The 13,211-nt window shown below is 40.8% G+C and overlaps 1 protein-coding gene and 2 long non-coding RNA genes across 5 annotated transcripts in view; 1 reads left to right on the forward strand and 2 right to left on the reverse strand.

The window, feature by feature from the left end:
- katna1 (katanin p60 (ATPase containing) subunit A 1) overlaps positions 1 to 13,211 on the forward strand; it is a 40,325-nt gene that overhangs the window by 2,405 nt on the left and 24,709 nt on the right. For all 3 annotated transcript variants that reach the window (XM_032542450.1, XM_032542449.1, XM_032542451.1), the window contains exons 2-9: positions 97 to 262; positions 371 to 498; positions 3,620 to 3,818; positions 4,906 to 5,021; positions 6,792 to 6,897; positions 8,011 to 8,169; positions 10,752 to 10,878; positions 12,018 to 12,152. In XM_032542450.1, the coding sequence (XP_032398341.1) occupies positions 101 to 262; positions 371 to 498; positions 3,620 to 3,818; positions 4,906 to 5,021; positions 6,792 to 6,897; positions 8,011 to 8,169; positions 10,752 to 10,878; positions 12,018 to 12,152 (1,132 nt within the window). In that variant the 5' untranslated portion in view covers positions 97 to 100. The remainder of the gene's footprint in view (positions 1 to 96; positions 263 to 370; positions 499 to 3,619; positions 3,819 to 4,905; positions 5,022 to 6,791; positions 6,898 to 8,010; positions 8,170 to 10,751; positions 10,879 to 12,017; positions 12,153 to 13,211) is intronic.
- Positions 2,096 to 10,477, reverse strand: LOC116705988 (uncharacterized). Its single transcript, XR_004336113.1, has 3 exons — positions 10,307 to 10,477; positions 5,717 to 5,720; positions 2,096 to 2,107 (listed from the first exon to the last, which is right to left on the reverse strand). It is a non-coding gene; the product is annotated as an uncharacterized LOC116705988 (long non-coding RNA).
- LOC116705974 (uncharacterized) overlaps positions 11,846 to 13,211 on the reverse strand; it is an 11,944-nt gene continuing 10,578 nt past the window's right edge. The window contains exon 3 of the long non-coding RNA XR_004336099.1: positions 11,846 to 11,856. This is a non-coding gene — a long non-coding RNA (uncharacterized LOC116705974). The remainder of the gene's footprint in view (positions 11,857 to 13,211) is intronic.

Here is a 13,211-nt window from a genome sequence, read left to right on the forward strand (position 1 = left end):
TTTTTTCAAATTAAATATTTGCCAATATTATACCAATGTTGGCGAGATAGCTGCAATAATCCTTTGTGCATGAACTCTCTGTCTGTGTTTCCCCAGCACCATGAGTCTAAGAGGAATCAGCGAGAATGTGAAGCTGGCCCGTGAATACGCCCTGCTGGGAAACTACAGCTCGGCCAGCGTTCTCTATCAAGGACTACTAGATCAAATCAAAAACTATGTGTACACCGTGCGGGACAGCAGTGTTCAGCAGAGATGGCAGCAGGTAAATATGGCTTTAAAAACATAGCAGACAAAACTTGACAGATGGTAACAAAAAAAGCAAGAGTTTAATTTTTTTTTTTTTTTTTTTAAATCTCCATTTGTTTCTCAGTTGTGGCAAGAAATCAGTGATGAGAATCATCAATTGCAGGACATAATGTCGACTCTGGAGAACTTTCAGTTGGACACGACGCCTGCTAAACCCAGTAACCATGACAGGCCTGTGCATGTGGAACAGAGGTATTGCAGTTAGTTATTCACTTACAATTTTTTATGTGACTGAGTTCTCATTCTTTGCTAAAGTCAAGGGCCAGTCCCATTGTTGTTGTTTTTTTTGTTTTAGGTTTTTACATCCTTCTGTAGGCTCCCAGAAGTGTTCCTTTGTTCAAATCCAAACAATCAGATTTTGGTCAAAGTATGTTTTTGCATCAAAATGCATTATTCCCAAGTCCTTCAAAAACCTTTTACCTCCTGACCTCGCCTAGATTTCTGTATTCAGTATAGCATAACTTTGATGGCATAGCCCCAGTTTGGAGAAGCAGACAGGAAGCTAAGTAATGGACCGCTGCAGATGCCACGTTAGGTCAGATCCAAAAGTCACACAGTAATACGCACAAACTTAAACAATTGAGGCAGCAATAGCAATTCATGTGTTCTGCAAGGTGAAATTACTGTTTTTGTCAAAGGAAGCTGGTGACTTAATTCAGCAAAAATATTGAGAAAAGTTTACACTATTTTTTGGGATATTTTCACAGCTATACCTTGCTGTCAGACAGATCTTTCTGACGGGAAACTGTAGCCATTTCACCTTGCAGAACACAGGAGCTGCTGGTCTACCACAGCCTAATGTGTCTTCCACAGCCGTATGTTTGCTTAGCTTCTGTGCCATTCTTTCCAAAATTAGCAAAGCTAACGTTCAGCTAGTGCTAGCATTGACATTATTCATAACCTTATTGATTAGGTTTACTGTGGTAGTCCACGTCACTGTTTTTTGCTAAGAGTGAGTCAGCGTTTACATTTGAAAAACCTGGAAAAGAGCACAGATGGATTTGGCCTTTAATGCCAGACTACACAAATTCTGCCCGATTTTGACCCGACAGACACATCGCAGACAAACATTCAAAGTCGTAACCAATAATAAGGGTCTGGGCCGACAAACGTGTGTCTTCACCTCTTGTAGTGTGACATCAAAGATCCGCAATCTAACGTCTGGGACGCTTCACAGCCACGAAGCAGATAGTTTATCATGTCAGACATTTTTGTCTTTTTCCACCTGGTGTGACGTGTTCTACAACGTGTTCCCTGACCTTGACTATTAGGAAGAGAGAACAATCTCTGCCTCTGGGAAATACGTGAACATGGCAAAAAGAAGCAGAAACACTACTGCTGCTGTCTGGTGGAGGAAAGATACACACAGTTCCTACATAGGATTTTTTCATGGCAGGGATCGCCACGCTTCCCAGCATTGCACGCTAGTGGGCTCACCACTGCCGTAGCAGTTTCCGTGAGTTTCTGAGAGGCTGCCGCTCCACAAGAAGGGTCGGCCTATGATCTTTCGTGCGATCTTCACCACAGCACACGATAATCGGTCTGGGGGCTGGTCAGTGACGTACTTGTAGTGTTGCCACTCTTCTGTCCAAGACACAGCAAGAATATTTGGTAATGTGTCTGTTACAGTGACTGTTGTGAAAGACAGAACAATCGTGTGGTCTGATCCTGGCATAAGTAAGTTTTTCTTTGTTTGCTGTGATACCAATGTGAAAACTGTAGGCCTACACCACCGTTCACCTTTGCAGTGCAAAGATCTGTGACCGGAGTTGTATAAGCTGTCGGCCTGTGAACAATAGCCCTGATGTAGTCTTATGACTGAGATTAGTACATTTGAGTCCCAGTTGTGAGCCTGTTTTGTTCCTTCTCTGCCCTGGTGGTGGCCTGTAAACCTCAAATTGCCTCTTTGTTCTTTTGGTAACACTTTACATTTACAACATTTTCTGCATAAGAGTGACAAGACCATGTCATGAACACATGACATTCTCATGACACAGTCATGACGCATAAACCCTAACCTTAACCCTAACAATAACCATAACTTTTCATGACAAGACCAAATGACGCTTACTAAAAAATTGTTATGTCATAACCGTTCATAACTTGTTTATAATATATGACACGTTCATGACAGTGTCGTGTAGGGCTGGGCGAGAAGAGAAAATTAGAATCATAATATTTTTGACCAAATGCCTCGATCGATACCGCAATGATATTGTAGTGTTGACTATTGGTGCTTTCACAAAATATTAACACAATGAGATTTTTGCTGAATGTTCATCAGTAATGTGGATATAATGACTAAGTGGGTAAAAACAGCCTGGTAAGATCAGAAAATGACATCACTTTACTGTAATGCAGCCTTTTAAACCAGGAAAAAAACAACACTTATGCCATATGATATCCAAAATGTCTCAGGTCACAATATTTTATACTACCGATATATATATTGCCCAGCAGTATTGTCATGTAGAAAACTTCAAGTAAAGTGTAAACGATCTTTTTCTTTTTTCACTTTCAAAGTCTGATTGCATAAATACACTTGATAAGCCTTTTCACGTACAGTATGTGTGTCTTGCAGATAATCTATAAGAAATATATCGTCTGATATTAGGCATTTCCCGAACTATCGGTGTCGGCATTTATAATGGCCGATTTATTTATTTATTTATATATTTTCTATTTTCTTTAAATATTCATCAGAATCATTTATAATGACAACTAAATGATTCTGATAAATGAATATTTAAAAAAATAAAATTAAAACGGACGGTCAACCATGTCATGCAAGGTTTGTCCACAAGAAGACGCTCTACAACGTCCCTGTTGTATATGTCTGCCATATTTTGATGTTCCTTTGTTCTGTTGTGACAATAAAAAAAATTATCATATTATTGATATTATGGAGAACTCATTAACTACAAATAACTAATGTTAGGGAATCTGTTCACGTTTTGTTTTATCGGATTTTTAAATGACCAAATATTTGTATCGGTATTGGCCTTAAAAATCCTTTATCGGTCGGGCTCTAGTAAGAAATAAGAATGTATTAGTGATTGAATTGTTGTTGTTAGTTAGTTTTTAAACTGACAATGCTCTGACTAATATGCCACATGCAGACGTTTTATTGCCTTGGTCTTTGTGGTGTTTTTTTGTCTTCGTCCAGTCCAAATCTGATCACATCACTAATTAGTGCCCTGGCATGAATAGAACCGCCACTAAACAGATATCATGAGTCATGTAGTTTTTTGGAATGATGACTTGGAAGGCTGATGGGTTTTTGCTAATGGCTTCATCTTCTGTTTTTGCACAGACATTCACCCTGTCCTGTCAGGCGGCCTGCTAACCCCTATAAAGACAGCAAACCTCCCAACAACAGGCTGAGCGTGAGGGCCCAGCAGAGGCACTTGTCTCGCGGGGCCAATGGGGACCAGAGCAAACCATCCAAGGGCAAAGAAAAGAAGGAGTCGAAAGAGCTGAAGGAGGTCGCTGGCAAAGCCAAGGATGATAAGGTGAACATGTCGGTGGTTTCAGCACACCGACTTCTCCTTCATAATACTGCATGGCATATATTCAGAACAGTGTCCACATGCTGCTTGTTTACGTACCTACAGCCATTCCAAGCCTGTAAATCCAGTTTGTTTGTTTTTTTTTGTCTGGATAAAACCAGACCCAGTGTGTTCCATTCAGGGAACAGGGAAGGGCACTAGTGTTGTTTACACCATGGTCTGGGTCAATTTTAAAACAGTGATATAGAACACCTACTGAGGAGTCCTGGTTTACCTTTCTAAATGAATGTATAAGTTGGACAGTACTCTGTGTATGTGTGATTTGGTGAGACACAAATAAGACCAAAATCCTAATAACTGTATGTTACTACAGCTTTCACTGCTGTTGATGCACGGGGCATCCATGTTGGATTTTTGAGCTCGGGGTACTGCAAGGTTGTCCAAACTCTGGCGCGCGTTTCCGACTTTGACCTCAAAAAAATTCCGACCTCCGAGTACAAATGGAACACACTAAAAGTGCCCCTCTGAACTCACTTTGTTTCACAGCGTTCGTCTCTCATCCCGTTCCCTGTTCAGCTCACTACTTCAGGCCGCAGTCGATGGTACACATGGCGGATCATTTGTTCGTGAAAGTCTTAGATATTGTTTTGGGGACAATGACTTAGCTGGACAACTAGCTTATCTTGTTAGTAAACATACTGTCACATTATATTTACCAATTGTCAACCGGACACAACATTATTGACTTATTATTGTCTTGCTAGCATGACTTAGCTTTCCGCCTCATAGCTGTCTGAGCTGAAGGGTTCTGTGAGATGAGCAAACTGGAGATATCCCCTGTTGCTAAGCCTGGCAAGTCGTATCTAAGGTCTGTCCTATTGTCTGGATTTTGATTGTAAATGCATTAAAATATAAATTCATGGTCTTAAATTGCCTCTGACCACGGTATTTGCAGGTTAATGCCCTACGAGGTGTCTATCGTCAGGAATTAGTGGACAACAGAGAAGGCCAGAAGCGTCCAATGCGCAGCCTCTGACACATAACAATGGACACCTCGTTGGGAATTAACCCTTACTTGTCTTCCTTCCAGAACAAAGCAGATGTCCAGGAGAAAGAAGTGAAAAAGTTTGACGGGACGGGATATGATAAAGACCTTGTGGAAGCTTTGGAGAGAGATATTATATCCGAGAATCCAAATGTCAAATGGTATGTGTTGATCTTTTTCTGTTCATCAGAACTGTTTGTGCAATTTTGGGTAATGTACTTTTAGGAAAAGGATGTAAAGTTACATTTGTTACACTGTAAAAACATCTCCTCACTATCTGCTAGCTGCCTGTCCCCTGAACACACTGTAAAAACATCTCCTCACTATCTGCTAGCTGCCTGTCCCCTGAACACACTGTAAAAACATCTCCTCACTATCTGCTAGCTGCCTGTCCCCTGAACACACTGTAAAAACATCTCCTCACTATCTGCTAGCTGCCTGTCCCCTGAACACACTGTAAAAACATCTCCTCACTATCTGCTAGCTGCCTGTCCCCTGAACACACTGTAAAAACATCTCCTCACTCTCTGCTAGCTGCCTGTCCCCTGAACACACTGTAAAAACATCTCCTCACTATCTGCTAGCTGCCTGTCCCCTGAACACACTGTAAAAATGCGCGGAATCTGTAGACAGCCCAGGATCTACAAACACCAACAAACTGTGCCAACCTGCACCATGAAACATAACAAACGGCGTTTCAGACAATAATCGACAAGAAGCAGTTGGTTGAGCCTTCGCTGCAGCAGCGTTAGCACAGAAGGAAGGCGGCGGGGGAATGTGGAGGGGATGGAATTAGGAGGAGGGAAGGGCGAGCTAGCCTCCGTTTTGATTGAAAATACTTTGAACGTCACCCAACATAGCTTAGAGCACTTTTTTAACAAATTTTGTCATTCTGTAACCAGTTACCATGAAGCTACCTCACACCGATCGTGGGAAAAGACGCAAAGCTAAATAGACAAACACTGACCGAGCGCATAAGTGTTATGTTGTTGTGAAATTGAGCTGCAATTTTGATTAGACTATACTCATGGTAATAATGACATTTTAAGCCAAAAGAAGTAAAACTGATATTTAGCAACTGTTGATTTATTTGGTTCTAATGACATCTGCCATTGGCGGAGTTACTTAACTGTATTTGTTTATTTATCCTTTGTTTAAGCACAAAGGTCCCGTTGAGATACAATATCCCTTCTGCCAGGGAGTCTTGTTAAAGATGGCCGGCAAACTAACACATTTCTGCCAGTAAGGACTGCTGTTTGGATAGTTGTTTTGATTACACTGCCCTTTCTCAGTATGGCTTAAAGAAAGACAAAACACAAATTTTAATGACATGGTGCTCTTTGGATTCTTTTATATATAGACCTTAGTGGTCCCATAATACTGTATCTGAAGTCTCTTAACCAAACTTCAGCCTTGGTGCAGAATCGCAGATACTAGAGCCAGTCCCACAATGAGCTTTCCTTAGGACGTGGCAAGGTGGAGGCTGGGGGTGTGGCCTTGACCAACTGTCACTTTGCTCGTTTGAAAGCCTTAAGTCTCTCCTCTCTCTCTCTCTCTCCTCTCTCTCTCTCTCCTCCTCCCTCCCCCCCCCCCCCCCCCCCCCCCAAATTCTCGCAGGCAAGCAGAGAAGGGGAGGTAACCTTGCCCCTTATGACCTCATAAAGAGCAATATTCCAGATCGCCCATCCTAGCTTTCATTTTCTCAAAGACTGAGCACGATACCCAGGACTCGGTTTCCACCTATCACCATTTCTAGCCATTGGGGGACCATAGGCAGGCGGGGGGAATGCATATTGATGTTTAAAAAAAACCTCCATAAAGTGAAATTATCATGCCATGGGTCCTTTTTAGAATCATAGGTAGTGTGTATGTGTTTCTTGGGATTATACGCTGCCTTCCAGAGATCTAGCACTGTCTAATCTGTTCCTTAGGGACAACATTGCAGACTTGGAAGATGCAAAAAAACTCCTGAAAGAAGCGGTTGTGTTGCCAATGTGGATGCCAGCATTTTTCAAAGGCATACGAAGGCCGTGGAAGGTGCGTATGTAAAGAGATTTAAATGTATTTGTTTTGTAAGGACATATATTAGCATAGGCGGCGTTTGACATTTGAGCTGAAAGGGGAGGTGGGGGGGGGGAGGTCAAAACAAACAAAACCTAATTTCTCATTGTAGCAGCGGAGACCTGGCCTACCACTTAGGGAACACAAGCACATATGAACAAAACAAACATGCTAAATAAATTTATTTTTAAGGCATATTTTACATTACAATGCAACAACTTGACTCTTAAATTCACCCTTAATGTAACAGTGACCAATCAGTGTTTGACCTACAGTCTGTTGAGATGCCTCTTCAAACGCAGAAACAAAGCATAAAACGTTAAGACACGTTAAGAAAAAAGATCCATATTTTGCCGTAATCTAATGACATGAAAAAAAGTAATCACAGCGATCAGTAGATCCACAAAAAGGGCCGCGGTTTATCCAGCAAGGTCTGCGCACGTCACATTCACAAGCCAGCTCCAAGCAGGTGAATGAGGCCTCTCCACTTCGCCGTATCAACAAAGTGGAATAAAACGTATAAAAGTCCAAATCTACAAAAAAAGCGCAATAAATTAGTAAGCTGACAGCAAATGTATATACATGGCATTTAGGAAAACTTTATTGCAACGTTGACACTGCAAGATGTCCAAACTAGTGAAACAGTAATTTTTTTTTTTTGCGTCCTGCATATGCTTTGACAATAGCCTCAGGTGAGAGCCAGAGCCCTGAAATTATTACTTTTTTTTTTTTTACTAAAGCAGTATATGAAATCAGATGTATTACCAACCACCATTTAGTTGTTTTGTATTATTTAAAATATTTATTAATTATCTGGTCATACCAGACGTAATTATCCCACTCATTTTTGGAACAGTGCAATTACCCGTTTCAGCCACCAGGGGGACAAACACCGCGAAAAATCCCCAGTGTTTGGTGTTTTTTGCCCCCAACGTCTTCTTCCAGGCAGCGCGGCAATGGTTATTTTTAGCGTTAGGGGTAGGGTAATCTGCCTGGAACGCGACGTTGGAGGCAAAACACACCATCGAGCAAACTCTGCGTATGTATATTACGTTTATCAATGCACAGAACTCATTTCTTCACTTTTAGGGAGTGCTTATGGTGGGACCTCCAGGCACGGGGAAAACCCTTTTGGCTAAAGCGGTTGCTACCGAGTGCAGGACCACATTCTTCAACGTCTCCTCATCTACTCTCACCTCCAAGTACAGAGGGGAGTCTGAGAAGCTAGTTCGACTTCTCTTTGAAATGGTAAGACTTCTGATGTGTGAACAATGTCAACAAAGTCTGGGAAAAACATACACTGTATTCCACAGTAAAACTCTTTAGAGAAAGAACTTGGGTTATACCAAATTTCAGAAACATCATGGGAGCCCTGTATTACAAGGTATCACATTATTTTTGTTCTTCCTCCTGTAAAAAGTCCATCTTCATTAGAACTGTGCAATATGATAATTAAAATTTTGCTTAAAGTTGATCAGGTGTGTATTTTTTAAATTTAAGTTGATCATGTTTTGCTACCAATTAGCATGTTTTTAAGAGATGCATAAGAGAACATACCTTAAAGTGCTCACATTATGCAAATTTTCAGGTTCATAATTGTATTAAGAGGTTATATCAGAATAGGTTTACATAGTTTAATTTTCAGAAAACACCACATCCTCTTTTCACCCTTTGTGTTGAGCTCTCTGTTTTAGCTACAGAGTGAGGCATCTCACTTCTGTTCCATCTTTGTTGGGTGTCGCACACATGCAGTACCTAGGTAAGGACTACTAGCCAGTCAGATGCAGAGTATGAGGGTGTGCCCTCACAGTACCTAGGTAAGGACTACTAGCCAGTCAGAAGCAGCGTATGAGGGCGTACCCTGACAGTACCTAGGTAAGGACTACTAGGCTGTCAGAAGCAGAGTATGAGGGCGTGCCCTGACAGTACCTAGGTAAGGACTACTAGCCATACAGAAGCAGAGTATGAGGGTGTGCCACGCTATCAGCTAGGTGAGAATTATATCGTGTGTTACAAAGTTTTTCTCTGAAGTAAAGGCTGGAATACAATAGAGCTGTGAAAAATGTCCATCTTCATTAGAACTATGCAATATGATAATTTTGCTTAAAGTTAAGATCGGTTGTGTATTTTTTTTTAGTAGAGCTGTTTGGAGCAGGTTGTGAACAGTGTTTTCTGTTTTCCCCTTTGGGGGTTGACTTTGGGCTTCTTTACTTTGTGAACCTATAACCTGTTCAAACAAGATAATAAACGTAAAAGAAAGGGGGAAACGCCAAAGCCAACATAGCCACACACACCACAGCACCACACACACCACACACACACACACACACACACACACACACACACAACACATCACACACACACCACCACCTTGTTTTGCTGTATCATCTGTTTTGGAGCACCAGAGGGTGGTGCAGACATTTTATATAGCACCAAAAAGGGGCACCGAAACCTTTTATTGACACTCGGTCCAGTCATATAGGAAATGGACAGTCATTTTTGGCCTTTTTCTGGCGCGATGCAATGAAACCCGATGCCTCCGTTGGTTATTTCTGTCATCTCGACCACAAATTCCACCCGTCTCTGCCCAAGCATCGCTCGTTGTGTCAAACTAGTTGGCACTGAGTTTGAAAGAGACTGAATCAAGAGGTTTGTGTGTGTGTGTGTGTGCTGCCTTGTACCGTTAATTTCTTGTTTCCGCGGCATTCCTCACAGCACTCCAGAAGAAAAACAGAAAAGCTTAAGCATTTCCTGGAAGGATCTACTGGAAATGGGAAAGAATTATTAGCGGGTTCTACCTGCGTCAAATTTAAAAAAAAAAAAAAAAAAACTAAAAAAAAAACCCTAACATGCTTAATTTGGTGGGAAAAGGGCACGATGAGTTACAGCTAGTGTGTCCATGGGAAGCATTTTATTTGAGTAGGCTGCCTGGTCACCGGCAGTATCACACCTTATATTTTGGATATCAGCATTTAATCAAATGATTATGAAAAGTGAGAGGGCCACTCTCTGCGCAGCTAATGGCCTCTTTTAGCTCACGGTTGGTTTTCTCTCTCACATACATATGGTTTATGCTCCTTGCACAAATCAGCAAACTAGCTGAGAGGAGTCAAATGTACACTGCCTGCTTAGCGTGAAACGGCAAAGAGCTGAAGTAAATGGGTGGCTGGCAAAGAAAGCAAAAAATCTGGAATGCTGATAACTCTCGACATTTTTTTCTCCAGAGTTTGTGGATAAAACCATAGTTAACAGGAGAGTAGTATTGGACTTGTTAGGTAGCAAATTTGATGTCATAGCCATAACGTTTAATGGTAAAAAATGACCTAATACACCTTTTTTAAATTTGAATGGGAACATGTAGCTCCTTAGCCCGAGGTGGTCCCACTCAGATCCTAGTCAGAATAGGAGTCTGATGCTGCTCCATTGAGCTGGCATTATAGGGTGTGTTCCAACCGAACTAGGAAAGAAAATTCCTCTGCACTCATTGGATAGACCTACAACCAATCAGATCAACGGAACTCAACTGTCAACAGAAATCAACACCAATGAGAAGAGACGGTGTAACATAAAAAATAAAATGGATTATTGCTCATTTTATTTCTACAGTTTGAAGCTGAATTTACCAGCTGACTTCTCTCTTGAAACAAGAGTTGCTTCTTACGTTCTTCCCGACCTCAAATGTTTTGGGCGGGGCTAAGTTCGGCTGGCATCCAGGCTAGTAGATCACGATTAGTTTACAATAAATAGTGCAGAGCTGATTTGAATTAGTTTGGACAGTGATACTTTTGTAAAATACTTGTATGTTGATGTTATATTGTGGTCTTTTTCAGGCACGTTTTTACGCTCCCACTACGATCTTCATTGATGAAATTGACTCCATGTGCAGCCGTAGAGGGACTTCAGAAGAACACGAGGCCAGCCGGAGAGTCAAGGCAGAGCTGCTGGTGCAAATGGATGGTACAATACCTATGAGATGTTCTTGTACACTGGCGATAACACAACCGCAGTTATATTCACATTGATCTCACATTGAGTCAATTTTTGCAAAGACATAAGTTTTGTCGCCTTGTCATGAGTCTCATGAGCTTCACCTGTGACTAATAATGGATCAATTCGGTCTCAGGTGTGTCTAAAAACAACCCCAGTACACTAGACCTTCACATCAACTGCAACTAACCTCTGCAAACATGTCTAGAATTCACCCTGAGACTAAAGTCTTGATTATCGAGGCGAAGACCAGAAATACGCCCTGCTGATGTGCAGACACCTTTCAATGTGTCCAGAGTCCCCCACAGTACAGAGGAAATAAAAAAACATTGAGACACTGCGAATGTTTTTCGACAATCCCAGCAGCAGACCCCGCAAGACAACTGTCTACGAGGACCGTTGTTTGGCTCGAAAAATCCAGGCCAGCCATTTTCCACCTGCAGCAGAGCTCCACTAACCTGTGTCCCCGACTGAATCCCTGTGTCAACCCACAACGTGTTTGTCAATTCCTGTCCTCCGAAATGGCCTCCATGGTCCAATCAGTGCCCAGAAGCCAGCACTAAACAAAAGCAGATTGAAGCATGAAACAAACCAAAGAAATTGATGAACTCTGGAGCATCAAACTGCTTTCCTAGCTATTCCTGATGCCTTCATCAATACATTGTTTGAATCCTTGCCAAACCGCATGGATGCAGTCCTTCCAGCTCCCCAATTGCAAGTCATACAAGATTAATTTGAATCGCACGCCCCCTATTTATATTGCTGACATATTTTAGTATTGGTAAGTAAACTTTGTCATTTCTGTATAGCGACACAACTTTTGTCTTGCCAATTTGGACCTTTTGCTTTCTTGTTTAAATAATAAATCTTGTTTCATAGTGAACTAATTTCGATTTGTTCAGTGCATTGACATCATTTGGAGTGTTTTAGCTTTCATATGAGCTATTTCTTACACCAATTGATTATTAAAGTCAGGTTAATAGCAGGTGTTTCTACAAAATAGATAAGCGACAAGACTTTTGTCAGGGACTGTATGTTTTAACTGCAACAAAAAAAACCAATTCATTCTAATCTGAGGATTTTTCAATTAATGTGACTGTTTTGCGTAGGTGTCGGTGGAGCATCGGAAAACGATGATCCGTCAAAGATGGTGATGGTGTTGGCTGCCACCAACTTCCCATGGGACATCGACGAGGCTCTGAGAAGACGGCTGGAGAAGAGGATCTACATCCCTCTTCCATCAGGTACACTCTTTTCTTCGCTGCATGAGAGTATAGCCACCATTAGTCTCGTGGAAAATTGAATTCAATGAAAGTGATCAAATGCAGACTATTGTGACCTAGAGTCCGACCCATACAGATACTAATATTTTAGTTTTTTAGTTTTTTTTTGTCATAAAGAATTTGCCGTCAAATAAGCGTTACATTAAAAATATCAAAAACTTAGGAAAAAACACCCCCCCAAAAAAAAGAACCCACAACATTGAAAAAGTGACAAAAATGTCGGAAAAAGCGATAATGATGTGGAAAAAAAGTGACTAAAACAGGGTGTTTTTCATGGCTGTCGGGAAGACAACACAAGAGTTCAAATGGACCTTGAAAGTGCTTTAAAAGTGCTTGAATTAGACATTGGAATAGGTGTACGAACCCTGATTAAAATCATTGGATTTATTGATTATTCCCAAAATAAAGAAATAAACTGATAATTCATATTTACCAAATAATTCAAGTTTGTAGCTGATTTGACAAGAACCAGTGTATATTCTAAAGCATTTCTTCTTCATAAAACTTTGAATTGCAGCTGTGTTTAAAAGGCTCTGTGACCCTAAATAAACCTGTCTAGTCTTTAAGTCTAAAGCTACATGAGACTCGTAGTAAACCTCGAAATGTCCTGAAAGAAATGCCCCTGTGTTAATTTAACCCTCGTGTTGTCTTCCCGTAGACCAACATTTAGTTTTCTGGGTCAAAATTTAAGTTAAAACCTTCTTAAGACACTTTTGTCACTTTTTCCAAAGTTCTTCTTTTTTTTTTTCTTTTTTTTTCTGGACATTGTTGTTTTGACCAAGTTTTTGAAGCTTTCCCTGACATTTGTTGTCACTTTTTGAAGTTTTCTAGCTGTTCCCGAAGTTCTTTCTCACTTTTTACAATGTCTTTGTCGATTTATTTTGTACTTTTTTGTTGTTGTTTTTCCTACAATTCTGTCACTTTTTTCAGTGTTCTTAAATCTTTTTTTTAAATGCTATGAAATTAAAACACACAAATTCAATGAAAATAATGAACTGATCAGTTATTTAACTTGTGAGG

The sequence above is a fragment of the Etheostoma spectabile genome, chromosome 18 (genome assembly GCF_008692095.1).
Source record: "Etheostoma spectabile isolate EspeVRDwgs_2016 chromosome 18, UIUC_Espe_1.0, whole genome shotgun sequence".
NCBI classification, from domain to species: domain Eukaryota; kingdom Metazoa; phylum Chordata; class Actinopteri; order Perciformes; family Percidae; genus Etheostoma; species Etheostoma spectabile.